The 18773-nt window shown below is 46.7% G+C and overlaps 1 protein-coding gene and 1 long non-coding RNA gene across 10 annotated transcripts in view; one reads left to right on the top strand and one right to left on the bottom strand.

The window, feature by feature from the left end:
- Ptpn5 (protein tyrosine phosphatase, non-receptor type 5) overlaps nucleotides 1–18773 on the top strand; it is a 56232-nt gene that overhangs the window by 20420 nt on the left and 17039 nt on the right. For all 8 annotated transcript variants that reach the window (XM_030242238.1, XM_006540714.4, XM_006540713.4 and 5 more), the window contains one exon: nucleotides 810–886. In XM_030242238.1, the coding sequence (XP_030098098.1) occupies nucleotides 862–886 (25 nt within the window). In that variant the 5' untranslated portion in view covers nucleotides 810–861. The remainder of the gene's footprint in view (nucleotides 1–809; nucleotides 887–18773) is intronic.
- Nucleotides 539–17987, bottom strand: Gm14377. 2 transcript variants are annotated; one of them, XR_003946769.1, is made up of 4 exons: nucleotides 10343–17987; nucleotides 3529–3629; nucleotides 2728–2800; nucleotides 539–2237 (listed from the first exon to the last, which is right to left on the bottom strand). It is a non-coding gene; the product is annotated as a predicted gene 14377 (long non-coding RNA). The 2 variants fall into 2 exon arrangements; XR_001778120.2 differs by having other exon boundaries at nucleotides 3529–17987.

The raw sequence follows: 18773 nt of genomic DNA, 5'->3' as shown, positions 1-18773 counted from the left end.
ATTTATAGAGTCCACTGCATGCATGCAGCGCTGAGCTATTCTGAATGTGGCTGGGGTGTGAAAGCAGGTGTGAGTCACTTGTGGGTCCCCATCCAGATACCTTGCTTATCTTTCTGCCTAACATCGTCGTCCACTGACTCGGGTTACCTTCTATCTAGGGGTGCTCTTATAGTAAAGCAAGTTCAGGGTTGAGAGGCTGTTCGCAAACCCAACTCCCACGGCCCCCACTTTTGCATTCAAATGTGCACACACACACACACACACACACACACATATATATATATATATATATATATATATATATATATATAGCATCATCATCATCACTAACAAAGGAATTAGAATGGCACAGCAGTAAGAGCTTTAGCTTGGAGTTCTCCAGTGTAACTTCAAGCCCAGCTTCACTCTGATGAGACCTTGGGCAAGTCACATAAACTACTAAGCTTTGTTTGATGAACATTATTTCCTGGAGTCATGGTAAGGACTGTGTTTCAGAGTCTCTGGAAGGTAAACCAGTCTTGTGGAGGGGGAAGAGGAGGAAGAGGAGGAGAAGGAGGAGGAGGAAGATGAGGAGGAGGAGGAGGTGGTGGTGGTGGCTGTGGTGATGATGAGATTACACAGGAGACACCTGCAAAATCCAGCCCCTCTTCTACAGCTTGACGCCATAGGGGCTGTTCTTTCCCATGGGTCCTCCTGATGAAGTGGAGCGAATCAAAGGGATACTGAAGGGGCAGCTCTTCGTCTTTGCTAACGGCTGGGGCTCAATCCTGGACCACCAACTTCTCCTAACAATTTCTCTCCCACTACAGGAGTGAGAGAGAGAGCCAGGCTGCTGATGACTCCGAGGGAGGAACCCTGGACATGTGCTGTAGTGAGAGGCTGTTGGGTAAGTGTCCTCCACACTCCTATGACTCAAGAACTCAAAGTTGGGGAAGAAGGTACCACTTGACACAGAACCAGAGACCTGGCTGACTGTGAACTTGCTGTTCCAAGGTATCTGTATAGATGGGGATTTGTTGCTCAAACCCTGAGTGTCTTTCTGACCTAGTATCCTTTGGGGCAGCTCTGCCTCCTCTGGGAAGAAGAGCAGACAGCTGAAGATGTGCTTAGGGGTAAAAAGGAAGAGAGTAGGCCAGGGAGCCCAGCACAGAGAGCCGCTGATCAGTGATGTGTCAGTGAAGGCCTCGGGAGCAGTGGAGAAGATTTTAAACCAGATGCTATGGTCTGAGCTGAGGGTGGCCAAGCAGCATGCAGAGCTGCCTGTCAGTCCTGCAGAGAAGCCTGGTTAGAAATCAGAACCTGCCTTTGGAGTGCAAGTGACCACACATGCAGGAGTCTGCCCACCTGTTCAAACCCCTGTCGTAGCTGTCACCATGGAGACAGCCAGGGCACTGTGCCCATGGGGTGGCAGCATGGCACACCAGTAGGAGACCACATCCCTGGTCAAGGTAAACTGCATTCAAAGGAAAGGAGTAGAGAAGACAGAAGGTGGTTTTATTCCCTTTTTATATGTTTTAATTATTTTCCTCATAACAAGCGTCCGTTGCGGCAATGTTACAAAATAAAGGCAGGCGAAACCGATGAAAACTTGCCATACCTTTGTCAGCCTACGTTTTCATATCCTCCGCCCAAATGTTTGTTTCAAAAATAGCCTTTTGAATTCTAACTTTGAAGCCGCAAACCTGTGGTGTCTGAGAAACCTCATGATCGTGCAAGGTAAGACGTTCTAAAATGCAGTCTCTGTGTGACATTTAAGATTGGCATTGAAAAGAAACAAATATGACTCTGAAGTAGTGACTTCAAAATAAGCAATGACAGCATCCGCTGCCCACTGGTTCCCATGTCTTGAAAGCTCTTCTAGTAGCCTGGGCCTTTGGAGCAGCTTGCCCTTAACCTGTAGGGGCACCATTGCATACCATGATCTCCTGGTTAGAGGGATGGATGTATCTCATAGAAGACATCCTAGAGGCGACCAGAAGAGCTAGTTGGAAAGAAAGAATTGTCTGAAGGAATATGAAAGCTGGGTACCTGAAGGGCCACCGTGTGCTGGGAAGGGTGGGGTGACAGATCCATCCCTCATATTTTAGTGTGATAGCATAAGTCCAACATGTAGGCAAGAAAGATGGGGGTCCACGGGGTGAAGAACTTAGCTTCCTGACTTTCAGAGTGGTCCAGTCGTCGAGCTGATGATTCCAGAGGAGAGAAATGAGTGCCCCATCACTGGAGGCATTCAAGTGCTGGAAGATAAGCAACAGAGAGGAAATTTCCACAGTGGGTGGGAGATCTCAGTGACATCAAAGTCTCTTTCAACTATTAAACACTTCTGTGATTCAGATATGAGTCATAGAATTCAGAGATGATTCTACAACCAGAGATGACCCCACTGGCTAGAAAAATATCCATGGAAAGTAGGACATAATGTATAGGAAGCAGGGAGAAGCACAGTGTGAAGGGAAGAGCATGGGGCTTGGCATTTGGGTCTGACTATGCTATTTACAGGCTGTGTATTTATGGGCAAGTCATTTAACCTTGCTGGACCTGCCTCCAGCCCATCGTCTGAAAATAGAAAGAACAGCAACATGAATATTCATCTTCACAAAGGTCCTGGGGCAGTAAATAGATGTGACCCACTCATCGGTTCGGTAAGAACATTTACTGAGTACCTTCCATGTCTCAGGTACTGGATTGGGAGCTAGGACATAGTGGTAGATGAAACACAGTCCCTACCTTAATGAAGGTTCGTGGACGGGTTCTGTGCTGGGCCAATTCTGGAAAATGGGGCAGAGCCACAGCAGAGAGGCTACAGTAAGAAGCACAATACGTTTAATTCTAACTCTCCTCCCCCAGAGCCGGCAAACAATGTCGACTGGAAGAGATTAGTCATCTCCATCGAAGCTGGCACACTGCCTGCCTTATGCAATACTCAGGAAGTTGGTATCATTTACTGCCCCCATCTTACAGATGACAGGACCAAGGCCCAGGGAAGTTGGGCTTTCTTCCCAAATTCCCTTAGCTGGTTGACATTTGGTAAGGGAAGACTCAGTCCAGCCATTCCTGAGCCAATGACCTCGCCACTGCCCTGGTCTACCTCCATTGTCTCCATAGAGTCAGTGTTGTCTGTAGATTGAGTGAGAGAGAGTAAAGGGATGCTTGTCCCCAGGGAGGACTTAGGCAGTGTCTCCCTCTGTGTCCTACTTCTGGAAAGCCCTATCTGCCAAGGTCCAGAAAGGTGTGTGCCCTCTAGGCACCCATGATGCCAGGCAGATACAGTATTGTAATGGTTATTTACCTTCTGGTGACCATGAGCTCATGAAGGCAAGGCCCACTCTGTCTCACGTCTGTGTCCTCCATGCCCAGCATTTGTTCAGCCATGTCTCCATTTATTCACCATTAACTGAGCACCTACATGTGACCGGCTCTGTAATCGTTTCAGAAAATCTAATAGAAAGCTACACTAAGAAAGCACCTACCCCACAAGACTATATTATGTCTTAAGAGTGGGGCTTCAGGTCTGGAGAGATGACTAACCTGATAAGAGCACTGGCTATTCTTCCAGAGGGTCCAGGTTCAATCCCAGTATTCACATGGAGGCTCACACATGGTCTGTGCCTCCAGTTACTCCGTGAACTCTGCAGGCATGTAGTGTCGAGACGTACATGCAAACAAAAACCCATATACATTAAATCAATTACTATAAGGGAAAAAAGAGTGAGATTCTGGTCTTAAATCTGTCTCAGTCACTAATCAGAGAAGTTAATAACTTCACCTTCCTGGATCTGCTGTCTATAAAGTGTCAAGATTAATCTTTGCAGGGCTAGAGAGATAGCTCAGCAGCTAAGAGCACTGGCTGCTTTTCCAGAGGAACTGGGGTCATTTTCCAGAATCCACTTGGCAGCTCATAGATGTCTGTGACCTCACCTCTAAGGGCCCCAACACCCTCCCAGAGACAGACATGTAAGCAAAATCGCAATGCACATAAAATAATGTTTTAAATCAAGAAAATAAAACATTTTTAAAAGATTAATCTTTGGTGCCATACAGGATTGTTGGATGGCTCGGTGGATTAATAAAGAGCTGAGATCATCCATAAGTATCCACTGTAGAGGGAAGATAGGCAACTCGTAGGGAGGGGGAACCATGGGCCAACAGTGGAATGACCGTAGAAAAAGATGAAAGCGAAGCAGAGGGAGGTGGGGAAGAACTGGAAGGTGGTTTAGCACTGTGATTGTGTGGCGCTGATCCTGGTGTGAAATCTATTGCCACAAAGGCTGGTCATCCAGATTTGCTGACCTAAATGGCAACCTGGACATAAAACAGATGAATGTACAGAGGCCAAGAGCACTGGGGTGCTGGGCCTCCGAAGAACCCATAGACACTGTGAGCAATTGCATAATGATAATAGCAGTATAAGAATACAGCCCTAAGTAGTCTCTCTCCCTCCCTACTGCCTTCCCTGCTGGGCAAGATACAGGCAGAGTGAGGGCCAGCCAGGCTGGGTGACTCATCCATTCCCACACAAACTTCAGAGTGGGATGACACGGCCAACACTCAGAGCCTCGGTCACCCGGACCTGAGCCGGCATGAGGCAGGTCATATAGACCTCTTAGATAGCGTTCCCTGGAGTGAAGATGTCTTTAGGCATCACAAGCAATCCAGGAAGCCCACAGCTGCCTTCAAAGCGGGTAGGCTGCTCACACCCTCCAGGGCAACTCCCACGTGCGCTCACACACTTTGTGTTTGTTCTCATTTGACACAGCCGCATGCTCCCATACACACACGCACATGCCCACACAGTCGCCCGAGCACGTGGCCCACCTTAGACTCACAGGGCCCTGTGGGGGTGGACACGCACCTCCGGAGGACATACACACCTGCATGTCTCCTTCCTCTCGCATGCTCAGCTTGCTCAGCTCTGCAGTGACATCTGCCTTTATCCACTTCATAAGCTCCCTGGCAACTAAAAGACATACCAGCCCTCTCACTCTCTCTGGGTCTCTCCTGGGACTGCACCCTGACCTCACATATGTGCACCAAGATCAGAAAGCACACTCCTTCCCCCTGCATCCCCTCTTCCCCTGCCATTTAGCACTCTTGATTGCAGGGACCATGGTTGATACTTGGTGTAGACCTGTCACTCCATGCTTGCACAGACATCTTTTCTTCCCCCCAACACGCACACTTCTTTTTAGGTGGTCACTCTCCTCTCTCCCACTCCCCTCGCATGCTGGCTTTCCTTGCTCGCAGTCACCCAAATGCATTGGTACATGCAAACCCACACTTCCTGCTCTTGGGCATGTAGGTGTTCACATTTGCATGAACACCAAAGCAAATAACCGTGTTGATGCTGGGGGCTCTGTTCTTCCCCCAGCCAGCATTGCCATGGCCCTAGCCTCAAATCCAACCGCTTCCTTTGGGTACACAGGAGGTAGAAAATGCTGACGCCACATTAGTGATGAGCAGGCCACACTATCAAGTGACATCATTAAGTCTCGCTTTCAGTGTCTCCAATGAGCAGACTCATGGACAAGCTGACTCCTGAATTTTACAAGGGAGGTCTTTAATGGTATGCCACCTCCCGGCCAATCTCTTACTGCAAGGGCCCTTGCATGTATGCACATAGGCACATCACACTGTATAACTAATCATGATCCACAATTCACCTCAATTAGTATGTACCCTCAAAATGATGCTCCTAAGGCCGGGGGGGGGGGGGAATCATATAGGCATCAGGTCATGATAAAAGGGAATTCTGAAGACCTCATTATCAGAGTACTGCCTGAGAAGAAGGCATGGACACCAGGTAGGTGCATGGGCACCTGGACCTTGTAAATTATTGCCCTAAAAGAATGGTATGGCCTAATGAGAGGAAATGCAAGTCCCACATCTAAGAATGACATTGCTCTTGAGACCAAGGTACCCCAGAGAGCCCCTATAGCTGATTAGAGTCATGATCGTCCCAGCTACCCTAAGAGTTAAGTGTTTGATATTCACACAAGGTTTCAAGTGTACAGTGAAGGCCTAGAATTTGTCCTTTGGGTAGGGTCAGAGATGACTTCTTGGGCGGGTAGCTTATGAGCCCTGCTTCCATCTTCAGTCTTGATAACTTGAAGGCAGGTCCCAGCCCAGCACTAGGCATAGTACTCTATATGTAGACTGACTAGTGTTCAGTGGATTATTGTCTGAACCCAGGGAAGCAATCTTGGCCTCAACAAGAAGCAATTGCTTATCCTGGGTGCCATTTTATGGAATAGAGAAGATTGAGACCTGTACTCATGAAGGCTTGCTTATCCTAACTCTGCAGTGACCCCTAGCCCCTTTCTGCTGGTTTTTATTCCTTTACTACATTGATGCTTCTGTTTTCATTTAGAACTTCTAATGCATTTAGAGATGTTTACACTGACTGATAATTTGAGCCTTTGGGCCATTATAAACAAAGCACTGTTAGGATGTGCTAAGACACTAATGAAGTGACATTTTATAATATCATTGCCTTGAGAAGAGGCCTTAGCCAAGTATCCACCAGTCAACAGTGGTGGATCTTAACTATTTCCTGACACCAAGGCAGAAGTGAGAGCAGGAACCCAAGAGGATGAGCCTTGAAGTGCTTTGGGGAGGTAGACAGACCTGGGTTCATGTTTTAGCTCTGTCACTAACTGGCACCATGGCCTTAGGTAGATCATCTGAGTTGACCTCAAATGTCTATTCTCTCAACTACAAATGGTGATAGATATAAGATGTAAGGTTAAGTTAATGAATGACTTAATAGATCGAAAGTGTTTGTTGCACAGTATTCCATAAACGGTAGCTAATAACGATGGTAGTCATTCCATAATATGGAGCATGAACAGAAAAAATAAAAATATTAATCTTTCATTTTTTCTAAGCCTGCTCCAGGGCTCAAACTTCCAGTTCTGACCAGGCCTTCAGCAGCATAGCTTCCATGACTGTCCACCACAGGTCTGAGAGCTCACAGAGCCAATGTAGCCTCAGACAAGAGTACTGTTGTAAATCAAATAGGAAAGGGACCAACAACTGGCAAGAGAACAACCTCTGCCCTGTTAGCTTCACAGAGGTGGACATGGCTATGATGTTGTAGGGAGTTGTCTGGGTGTGCAGAGACACTAAAAAAGAGTCTCAGCGGCTGCTGCCTTCACAAAGGTTGATGCCAAAGCCCACTGAGACAGGTGAGAATTCATTCCATTCCTAAGACACGTGGGGACAGATGCTCTCCTTTTTTATCCAGTCACCATAGCTCTCAATATATTCTTTATAACCTCCTCGTAAAGCGCGCCCTTTCAACCTTGTCCTTTGACTTGGGCTCATTTCTTCTTTACAGATCTCAGCCTATCACTGCCTTATAAACTGTCTCAAAACTTAGTGGCTTCAAACAGAGACCATCTTAACCCGCTCAAAAGCTAAAGGATCAGGCAAGAATCCGCCAGGGGTTCTTCTGTTCCACATTAGCTGAGGTAATCCACTGGGCTGCGCTCACCTGCTGCTGACCAGGGAAATAATGTCCGAGAGAAAACTTTTCGTATGCACCTGGTGCCTCCGTCTCTGCCACTTGGCTTCATTCTCTCTTTAGTTAGCCTGGGTTACCTCACAGCATGGTAGTTGCGAGTACGTGGACTTCTCATATAGCAGCTGACTTCTAAGATAGAACACCCCAAGAGGGTAGAAACTGGTGCTTCATATTTCCTAAGCCTCAGAAACTATAGTATTATTTTGATTTACTGATCAGAGCTAGCCATACTCTCAGCCCAGACGAAAGTAAAGGAAGAAACATGTTTCCTCTTGATGGACCAAGTTCAAGAATCTACACCACCTTCATCTGCCATGGCGTCCTTCATCATCTCCTCTGCTCCTCTTACACTGGTTTCTTTCTTAAATATCAATTCCTTTCTCCCATTTCCTACCCCCATTGTTTTTCCAAGCCTTTCCTTATATCAACACCGCACTTCTGCCTATCTTAAGTCTTTGGCTTTTCTACTTGCTTGTAAAAAGCACGGCTGTGTGCAGACTCCTCTCCAACACTTGTTAGGCCACTGTGTGCTATACCAAAATAAATTAAAGTTGGAAATAGAGCCAATATGTTTTGAAATGGAATATTTTACATCCTTCTATCTGGACAATATTCATCTGTAAGGAGTTGGAAAGCCAGGTTCATAAGTTAAGCCAGGAGCTAATTATGACTCCTTGTCATTCTGCATTAAGATTCAAGGTTTGGAGAAAACCAAAACTAGCCTAGCTGGCTCTATCCACCATAAGGATGCTCACATGCACTTATGCGCAGGGGCACTCTGGCCCATGCATCTGAGCTCCAAACACACCTTCTGCAAAGTAGAAGTGCACAGAGCAGTTTGTTGCTTATAGGAAACAAGAAGAGAGAACACCATACTCAACAGCCAGACTCAGGCCAGGACACACAGAGAAGCTCTGGATGTGGGTAGAAAGGGGGAAACAAATGTCTTCTTGGCTTCATGGACCCCTCACTTGTGAGAGGGATACCTAGTCAAAGAGGAAAGAAAGCAGTCTTTTAAACATAAGCAAACTAAGAGCCATTCTCCTGGTGTAATGGCAGTGCTGAGCACATCTGCCCAAGTGCCTGGCGTCACTCTCATAGCTGGACCAGGACAAGTCCCTGCACCAACCACTCCAGCCCTCAGGTCACTCTCCTGCACTGGAGAGTGGGGAAGTTGGTCTTCCCACAGCAGTTGTGAGGCCACAGTGAGCTGGTACGTGCATGGACCTTGTAAACCAGAGTCTATTCACTTTATCTGCTTTCTATTGTTAGATTCAGACCCGGATATGAATCTGAGCCCTTCCTTTCAAAGCTTGGGATCCTGAACAAATCATTTCACATCTCTAAACATCGGCCCACCCCACTCAGGCTGAGGCTGACTGTGACTGTTAAGACAGATTGGTTTTTGGTTTTGTTTTTTGTGTTTTGTTTTGTTTTGTTTTGTTTTTTGCCAAATTCCAGTTGATTATCACCTTCCTTAAAACAAGCCATTTCTGACCCAGCAAGAGAGATTGTCAGATTAAGGTGCTTGCTACTAAATCTCATGACCTAAATTCAATCCCTGAGAACTACATGGTAGAAAGAAAGACCCACTCCTGCAAGGTGCCCTCCGGCTTCCACACACATGCCATGGCAAACATACATTCAAAAAAAGGCACTTACTTAATTAAAAATATAAATTTTTAAGAGACCATTTCTCCATTACAAACAAGGCCATTTGGGACTGCACTTCTTCTGTCCACCTAACCCAGTTCCTCCCTCTACCAGCCCACACCAATGGTCCTAGAGCCCAGCAGCAAGGCACACTATAGCCACACCCACCATAGCCACACCCACCATAGCCACACCCAGCCAAGAGGATGTGAGTCCAGCATGTTGTCATCTCAGGAAGTCTGTCATCTCAGAAAGGGGTAAGGCTGCCTGTGTTAGGCAAATTTTGTTGCACAAGTTACCAAAAACTTTACAGCTTTAAACATTCATTATCTTACTGTGTTTTTTACTCAGGAGTCCAGGGATGATTTAAAGGGCTTATGGTTCTGGCTTAGCCTTTCAGAACATCTCAATATGTTAGTCATTGTACAGTAATCTCAAAACTTAGCTGAAGCCAAACACCTGCTTTAATCTAAATTCACCCACAGCTGTTAACATGCCTCCTATTCCTGCAGCCTGTTGGTCTCAGTTCCTCTCCAAGCAGACCCTTCCATAGCGACCCAATAAGACACTGGTTCCCCCAGTGTGGGTGACTTCAGAGAGCATGCCATGCAGGAGAGAGCACCCCAGATGGAAGTCACAGTCTCTTCTAACCTAATCATAGAAGTGTTATGCCTTCACTTCTGCTGTGTGCTTTTGGCCACAGAGCCTAACATGGTTATCATGTGGGAGAGACTGCACAGGGTTATGAATACCAGGAGGTGGGATCATTGAGGGCCACCTTGGGGGCTGTCTACTATATTGCTTAAAAGATGAATAATTAAATTTGAAAAGCTTTTAGTAAAGCTTAATGTAACTATCACCCTCCATCCAGCTTCATTTTCAACCCACTAGAATATTTCAGTATGCTTCCTTCTTTGTATCTTTCATTGTTCAATTTGCAAGTTAAATTCTATATAATTGTATATATGGGCTAGTGTGCCATCAGTCTTAAACCATGAATATAAAATGTCCATCTTTTAACACAGTTAAATCCTTATAATTCAAAGAGACAGAGTCTTAGGATATAACAATGAACCATCCCAAAATGCTAATTAAATGGTAGTTGTAGGTTGGAGGGCACCCTTACCCCTGCTTGCATTGTTGACAGACCCCAAACCTGGGACTCACCCAAGTCCATGAATAAGGGCTGGTTAATCCTATGAGACCTCTGTAGAGACAGCTGACCAGAAAAAAAACCAGGGCATCCTGTTTCCTTGTAGAAAACCGACAAAATGACTCAGAGGTCATGTTGGCGAGCCCACTCAGGTAAAGGGAGATTCAAAGGCTCCTTGACAATCATCTATGCTGCAACCAGATCCATGAGCCTTTCCTTCTGGGAGGTGTTGATTCCCAAGCAGGATCTCTCCAGCTCCCCCAGACTTAGGAGACAGAACAAAAGGCCCTGTCTGTCCTGTCTTTCTCTTTAGACACCGGACCAATTTCTAGTTCAGTGGTTTGGTTTCTGGTTTCCTTGGAGGTGGGGAGGGTATTGAGAGCTTCCAGCAAGGCAGGCCATGCTTCTTCAGTGGTCCACATGAGGCCCCTGTCTGGCTTCCTGCACTTGCTTCCTTTGCTCTCTGCTGTGCCCTCTATACATAGCTCATGTGTCTAACATTCATTCTTATTCCTGCCCTTGCTGAAGAACTTCAACATTTCATTCTCTATTTTCAAATTGTGTATATTGAATAGACAATCCGTGTCTTACAATGGTTGGAACTAAAGTTCTTTCTGACTTGAAGGTGAAGGTGAAGCAGAAGAAACAGAACCTCACATTTGGATCCTCTCCCATGCTAGCAACATACAGTGCGCTACTCTTAACAGGGCTCTGGGCAGGAACGATGATCTGAGGCTTCTTTCTGGTCAGTCAGATCAGCAGGGTAAATCACGGACGTTCCGCCTGATTGCTAAGCTTGCTTTTCAGCAGGTCAGGTGGGATAAAAACATGTCTACGTAGGATGGTTTCAACTTGTACTGAGCTTCATGGGCAGTAACTCAGTCCTAAGTCAAGTTGTTCCTGCACTGTGTTGGATCTCGATTTGTTACTCAGTATTATCCATGAGTCTAAGTTCCTTGATATTTTGCTCCTAATAGATGCAAATGCTCTCTTTATGTCCCTGAATACCTGGCCTTTCTTCCCCTCTAATAATGGGCATGCAGCCACATCTCTTACCTCACTCTTCTCATCAATCACACAGGAGAGAAATATGACATTACTCCTCCCTCACTGTGATGGGGTTGTTTATTTGTTTGTTTGTTGTCAACTTGACACAGGCTAGAATCAGTCATCTGAAAAGAGGAAATCTCAATTGAGAGACTGTCTCCATCAGATTGTCTGTAGGCAAATCCGTAGGGCAGTTTGATCAATGATTACTGTGGAAGGACCCAGCCCACTGTGGGTGGTACCACCCCAAGGCAGGTGATCTTAGACTGTATAAGAGAACAGAGTAAGTAAGCCACGGGAGCAAGCCAATAAGCAGCAGCAATACTATCAGTCCTTCAGGATGCCCCCATACAGTACCTGTGAAACCTGCTTTAGCTTCTGCTTCCAGGTTCCTGCCTTGACCTCCATCCATAAGGGACTGTAAACCGTAAGATGAAATAAACCCTCTCCTCCTTGAATTGTTTCTGGTCATAGTGTTTATCACTGCAGTATAAAGCAAACTAGACTATTCAGAGACTACGTACAATTTTCTTTGAGCTTTGCATCTTGGAGCATACCCTCTGGTTTCAGACCAGTTCAACAGACAACCTGAAGGCAGGCATTGTAAATGGAGCCTTAAGAGATGCACAGGAGCCCGGAGGTGCTAGACCATTCCTACTGGCCATGACTAGGACATCTGTCCTTTATCCTAAGAAAAAAATAATAGACAGCCATGGATTTGGATTTCTGAGGTCATTTAGCCAAAACTGCTGAAGAACTCCAAGCTAGGACATGGCCTGCCACTGCTGTGAGTCTTAGGCCACCGACTCTCAGGAGGCCCCCTGTAGAACCTCTTTGCTATCTTACTAATGAGGGAGCAACATGAGAGACTTTTAGGAGCAAACCTCAGAACCAGGAGGTGGTGGTGCACACCTGTAATCCCAACACTAAGGAGATAAAGGTGGGCAAATCCAGAGTTCAAGGTCATCCTCAGCTACATAGTGAGTTCAAGGCCACTTAAGCTATATGGGACCCTGTCTCAAAAATAAAACAGAAAGACTCTTATACCCTGGAGCTTCAGTTCTTCATCAGGGAAATGAGAAGGTCAAATGAGAAAACGCTCATCTTCCGTGGGTCTTCGTGCTTAGGTCTCAGGCCCTTAGGGTTCCTGGGACCCCATCACCCCAGGGTATCCGATGTCTGTTCCCTTGTTTCTCAGCATGGTGGCTGGCACAGGGAATGCACCCATAGAGTCTCACTGAAGCTTTTCACCCTCATAGTTTAGAGCCTCCACTCCAGAGAAGCACGAAGTGCTCGGCCTTTGTGAGCAGCTGCAGAGCTGTCTGTAGTTTCACACGGAACCATTCCATTATATCCTGTCCAAAGCATACTTGAGTTGCATTTTGTTTAGCATTCTAGATTTAATTAACTGGCAGAGACAAAGCCTCCCTGTTTCCCTAAACCCCCGTCCAGGCCCGTTCTACTCACTGACCCCAGCTCTCAGCCAGCAGTCTCACAGCCCCAGCCCACATCCAGGTGGGGTGCTCATTGTCCTCCTGGAGGCTCAGCTGGCCCATGAACAGGAAGTCCTTAACCTCAGCTGGCCTCCCTACCCCACCTCTCGCCCACCTCATCTCTTACTGCTGGCTACCATCTACTGAGCATTCATGATCTGCTAGATACCAGGCTGTGCGTGTGTATGTGTTTACCTCATGGTAGCCTAAAAGTCCTATGAGATAATGTTTGCACAACCATTTTCTAGAGGAGAACTAAGTTCAGACTGTCATGCAGTCACTGTGCTTATCCAGGGTCACACATGTAGTAAACGACCAAGCTAGTGAAGATTTAGAGTCCTCAATCAGTAGGACTCTGAATCTTCAGGCTTCTAGCTACTACCAGAAGCTGCCTGTCCAGAAGACAAACTGGCTTCAGCCTCAGGACTTCCTCAAGTTTCCTGGAGGTCTGCCTAGCTTGAGTTTCCAGACACAGTCCCCCATCAGTCCCCCTTCTAAAGAGCAGACTCTCTCCTGTCTGTGAGCAGTGATCAGTCCATGTGTCCACAGCAGACTAAGCAGTGTGTACCCTTGACCTCCAAATCCCTCCCATCACCTTGGCCCTGGCCCGACTTTTAAGAGTCTTCCTAACTGGAAAAGCCCACCCACCAAACATGATTGACTGTGCCTAGAGAGGACCCACCTAGAGAGGCAAATGCAGTAGCAGCCTAGGGTAGGTAACAGAGCCAGAATGAGAAGACTGACGATGTCACCAGGCCTCCTAGATCTGTGCCCTGACCCTTCCATCCATACGATGGCTTTGGGCAGGTCCCTTCCTCTTGGACATCTTTCTTTTTTCTGAACTGTAAAAGAACAGTCCCGATACCTCTGCCATGCAGCCATTAGAGGACTTAGTGCTTGTAAAGAGGTCACCAGAGTCTCTCCTCACCAGGTAGCCAAATTTCATACAAGAAGCCAGCAAACACACGTTGGATTTCCATTTCCAGCCTGGCAATCCTGCATGTGGCATCTCTTCTGCCTGGTATGGGGGCAGAGACCAACGCCTGTTGGTGAAGGGGCTGTGGAAGATTTACTCTTGTTCAAACGACCACAGAGAGGTTCTGCACCTTGCCCAAGTCACGGGGCTGAAAATGGTGAGCACCTGCATTCTGGTCCAGAATCTTCTCACGCTGAAAATAGTTTTCCTGTTCTACCCCGTCCTGCCTGCTGAAGAAACAGAGAGATGAATAAGGTGTGGGTGGTGGGGCTGGAGAGATGGCTCACTCTGGAAAATGCTGGTTGTGTAAGTACAAAGGCCTGAGTTTGGATCCCTAGCATCACAAAAACAAATTTAAAAAATATGGCATCGGGTGCTTATAATCTCTACCACCCCACTCCTGGGGGAAGCAGAGACAGGAGGGTCCACGGAGCTCACTGGCTAGCCAATATAGACTAATCAGTGAGACCTTGCCTCTAAAATAAGATAGACAGCACCTGAGGAACACCAGAGGTTGGCCTCTGGCATCTACATAGTGCACACAAATATAAGACGCAGGCCTACCATCAGCCAGTTTATTATCCAGCAGAGCCTTGCTCCCTCCCCAGGCACTTGTCCTGCTTCACCTTTTGTGGATCTCGATCTTGGCTATCAGGACTGATGGAGCAGAGATGTCAGGAGCCAATACACACTCCCAAATACTGTGTCTACTGCCCATTGCCTTTGCAGAGAGGAACCAGAATTTTTTTTTTCACCAGGACTCCTGGTGCTCCTAGAACCCTGCTGGCCTTCACTGGCATGCGGGAGTGTACACACACACATATACATACACACATACACACACACACTCGCGCACACACACACATGCGCACACACACATGCGCGCATACACATGTACACACTTGACTCTATTTCCTAAGTTGTTAGGAGGGGTTGAGAATCAATACTCTAGGAGCTGCCCCAGCTTGTGGTAAACACTCAGTCTGTTCCCAGAAGCTCAGCATGGTGGCTCCCATCTGTAATCCCAGAATTCAGGAAGTGGGGCTAGGAAGGTCAGGTGTCAAAGACCATCCTTGGCGACATGAGGAGTTCAAAGCCAGCTTGGACTGTAGGAAATGCTGTCTTAAAGGGATGGAGGGTGTCTGTTCATAATGCTTGGGGTAGCAGACAACCCCCATGCTCTGCCACTTGGCTACCTAGTGACCTTAGCCAACCCATGTCCCCAAGTTGTCCCTCAGTCTATTCAGAGAAATTAGCAGGCTGAGCCAGATAAGCCTCCCTGGCTCGATAGTCAATGACTTTGGAAACCTGAACAGGATTAAGTGCCACGCCCAAGTGGCCAGTGGTCTCCTGTGAACAGTAGACCGCCCTTGGCTGGGCAGTCACTCCTGGCCACTCTAAGAAAGAAGAAAAGCTGAATGGGACCGTCTCCCTCCACACATAAACAGGAACAGGCAGGCTTCAGCTCCAGTCATGGTGGGCTGCTGCTGGAAGCAGGCAGATGAGTCACTGGGGAGTCTCTGTGGTTCTCCGGCTCCACAGCACCAGCCCCCAGGCGGTGGAACTGCAGAACTGAATGGTGTGATTGGAGAGCTGGGGTACAAGAGAGATCAGCGTGTCCTCACATGCTCCAGATGACACCTGAGGCCCATATGCCTTCACTCTTTACCCTGGATCTCACAAGTTTCGGCCTGGGTTACTGATCCTGCCTCTCAGTCACTCTTCCCCCTCCCTCCATACCACTCAATATCCCAGGATCCATCTGCCAAATAGCATGCACAAAAACTGCACCGCATCCCAGGACAGCTGATAGGGTTAGAGGTTCCCACATGACCCTTTCCTAAGAAGTCATATGGCAAAAAGAAACCCTCCCTTATTGTCAGGAAGCTCTGGGTTCAAATCTCAGGTCTGCATTTACTCAGAAAAGGTGTTTAACTTCTCTAAGGCTATATTTCCTCCGCTGGAAAAATCGCTATCACTCCACTCGAGGCAAGCCTTTCAAGAGCCTCATATCAAATCGCCTGTAGGCAAGCAACCTCTGAGTGGTGGTTTCATGTATAGCAAAGCAGCTATCTTACTGCGAACTACTGACGCTAACCCTCCATACAATCATCTACCTCTCCCTGCCAACTGGGACCTAATGATAACATCTGTCATAGAGAGGTCACTGCAACTACTTTGGGAACAGCACAGCCAGCCCAGGGAGGTGATGTCACCTTTCCCAGAACATGATAGTGACTGAGAGGGAGCACAGGACAATAAGACGTAGCATTATCTCTAGAAGATGGGCAAGAGCCAAGAGAACGAATGGGCCAGGACCCGGGCATCTTCATAGGCAGGGCTGCTTGTTCACTGCTAAATTCCCAGAGCCTGGCCCAGTTCTTGGCAGTGTAGGCACACAGCAAATCCTTAATTGAATAGCAGGGAAGCAAACCCTTGTGGTCTGAGCTCTTGGCATGTAAATAAGTCTGCTCTGGACTCGCACACAGATGAGCAGAGGCTAAAGTCAGGGCTGGGATCCCAGCGTCATTCTTTATATCTGCAGTTTCTACCACTTTCTATCAGGGATTGAGGCTTCTTAATGGGAGGTCTAAGGAACCCCCTCCAGATTGTATGCACAGTACAGTGTATGTTTGATGGTATGTCTAATCTGATCGTTTCTGTCCAGAAAATAATTTTTTAATTGTAAAAAAGATTTTATGTTTTCTTTTATGCATGTGTGTATACATATTAACATTCATGCATGTGGTGCCTACAGAGCCCAGAAGTATACATATCAGATCTGTAGCTAGAATTACAGGTAATTGTGAGCCTCCTAATGTAGGTGCTGGGAACTGAAAGAAAGTTCTTAGCCACTAAGCCATCTTTTTGGTCCCCAGTTTTTTTTTTTATATTTTCATATTATCATTAGTGTGTATGTGTGAGGGGGTGGGAGGGAGAGAGATGACACATGTGACGATCAGAGGACAACTTCATCATATTGATTCTCTCCTTCCACCTTTATGTAGGTTCCAGGGATCAAACTCAGGTTACCAAGTTGTATGGTAAGGATCCTAACACACTGAGTCACCTAACTGGCCTCAGAAAGTGACTTGACATAAACTCTGCTCTGAACGACATATATCTGCCTGGCACCTGGTAAATCTCATCATTTGGTTCATCAGAACCCCCAGAGACTTTTTCTTTAAATGCAGAGCCTTGGGCTAAAGCTATATGGATCAGCTAATAGAATGCCTCCTTAGCTTGCACAAAGGCCTGGACTTGATCCCATCATCATATAAAATCAGGTACAATGACGCCTGTCTACCACCCCAGCACTTGAGAGGTAGAAGCAGGAAGATTAGAAGTTCAAAGTCATCCTCAGCTTCAAGGTCATCCTCAGCCACACCCGAAGTTTGCAGCCAACCTGTAATGCCTGAGACTCTGTTTCAAAGGGAAAACAATGTTTAAAGCTTCCACCTCTGTCTCTGAGATCTCCATTCAGGACCCCATCATATACAGTTAGCCTACCATTTCCTATATGCAGATGTAATGGCCACAGGTTCTCAGAGGGGCTTGCCTGCCTTCTGAGTGGCTGTTATGTTAGGGGTAGAGCTATGTGCACTGGCATTCTCTATATTCCCACACTTCTTAGTGTGGATTGAGTCAGAGCCTGAAACTTGAGAGTACTAACTTGGATTCGTAAGACCTGAACTCAGAATTTTTTGTTTCTTTTTAAGAATGTCTTTCTTGCTACAAATATGTTGATAGATAAATAGACAGGAATTTAAGACATATAAATAAAATTACCTCTCTTCTCCCTCTCCTCCCCCCAAAACTGACATGATGGCACATGGCTTTGATCTAAGCCCTTGGAAGGCAGAGACAAGTGAATCCCTGAGTTCAAGGTCAGCCTAGTCTACATAGAGAGTTCTAGGCCAGCAGGGCCACACACTGGCACCCTTTCTCAAGAAGTACACAAAAACTGCTGTTAACTCTTACTGCACATCAGATCATCACACTACCCGTGTGCAACACCACCCCCTCTTCATAAGGCACACTCTACCTTCTCCTCGGCACATTACCTTTTCTTACAGCTTAAGGCCAATAAGATCGCACTGTGTATAACCTCGCCTTTGCACTCCAAACTTCCAAACTTTCTTCCCATGTTATTAAATATTCACCCACAGAATCATAATATAATGGCTGCATGATACTTTATTGTAAGCAAGCTTCATGCTTCTCAGACTGGAGCACATGTAACCCTGAGGGCAAAGCCACAGGATAAATGTCACCTGTCTCCCTGAAGCACAAATTTGATTCAAAACTTTGGGAGGGGAAAAAACATTTTAATATCAAAATGAACACTATGCTACGGTGTAGGTTAAGAGAAAAACCTATCATTTTTTTTTAAAAGAAAGCAATAAAGTCCTAATCTATGTGAGCTTAATGTTGTTACCCTATGAGGCTAGAAACAAACAAGAACTCGACTCCAGTTCAAGTGCCTGTGCACACATAGGTATAGGAAAAGGCCCAGGGAAGAGACACAACTCAAAGGCTGCAGCTTGAGCTGGTCCTGGCCTGCACCTTGCCACCCCTCCCTACATGACATCACCATCAACTGTGTGCACAGGGGCCTTGCCCTTGAGAAACCACCCTCCTACAGAGGCGGATGCACTTCCCACATGGTTTGTCTTCTAGCAGCAGCTTTTCCTTTCTCTGTACCCAGAATCAAACTGAACTTACTGGTCACCAGCTGTGCCCATCATGGGTGAGCCACCCTCCTCTTTCTCTCTTAGACCCCCACCAGCACTCTGACACATCACCGATGGTGCATTTATTTGTTCTGGTTTTCCCATGGAGCTAGCAATCACTCATTCCAAAGCAAGAATTGTAGTATGACCTGCCACTTATTGGGTGCCTGCAAACTGTCAGAAAGCATACAGAGTT

The sequence above is a fragment of the Mus musculus genome, chromosome 7, assembly GCF_000001635.26.
Source record: "Mus musculus strain C57BL/6J chromosome 7, GRCm38.p6 C57BL/6J".
NCBI lineage: Eukaryota > Metazoa > Chordata > Mammalia > Rodentia > Muridae > Mus > Mus musculus.
Note: the sequence above shows the minus strand (reverse complement) of the source record. Positions and strands in the feature narration are given on the sequence as shown.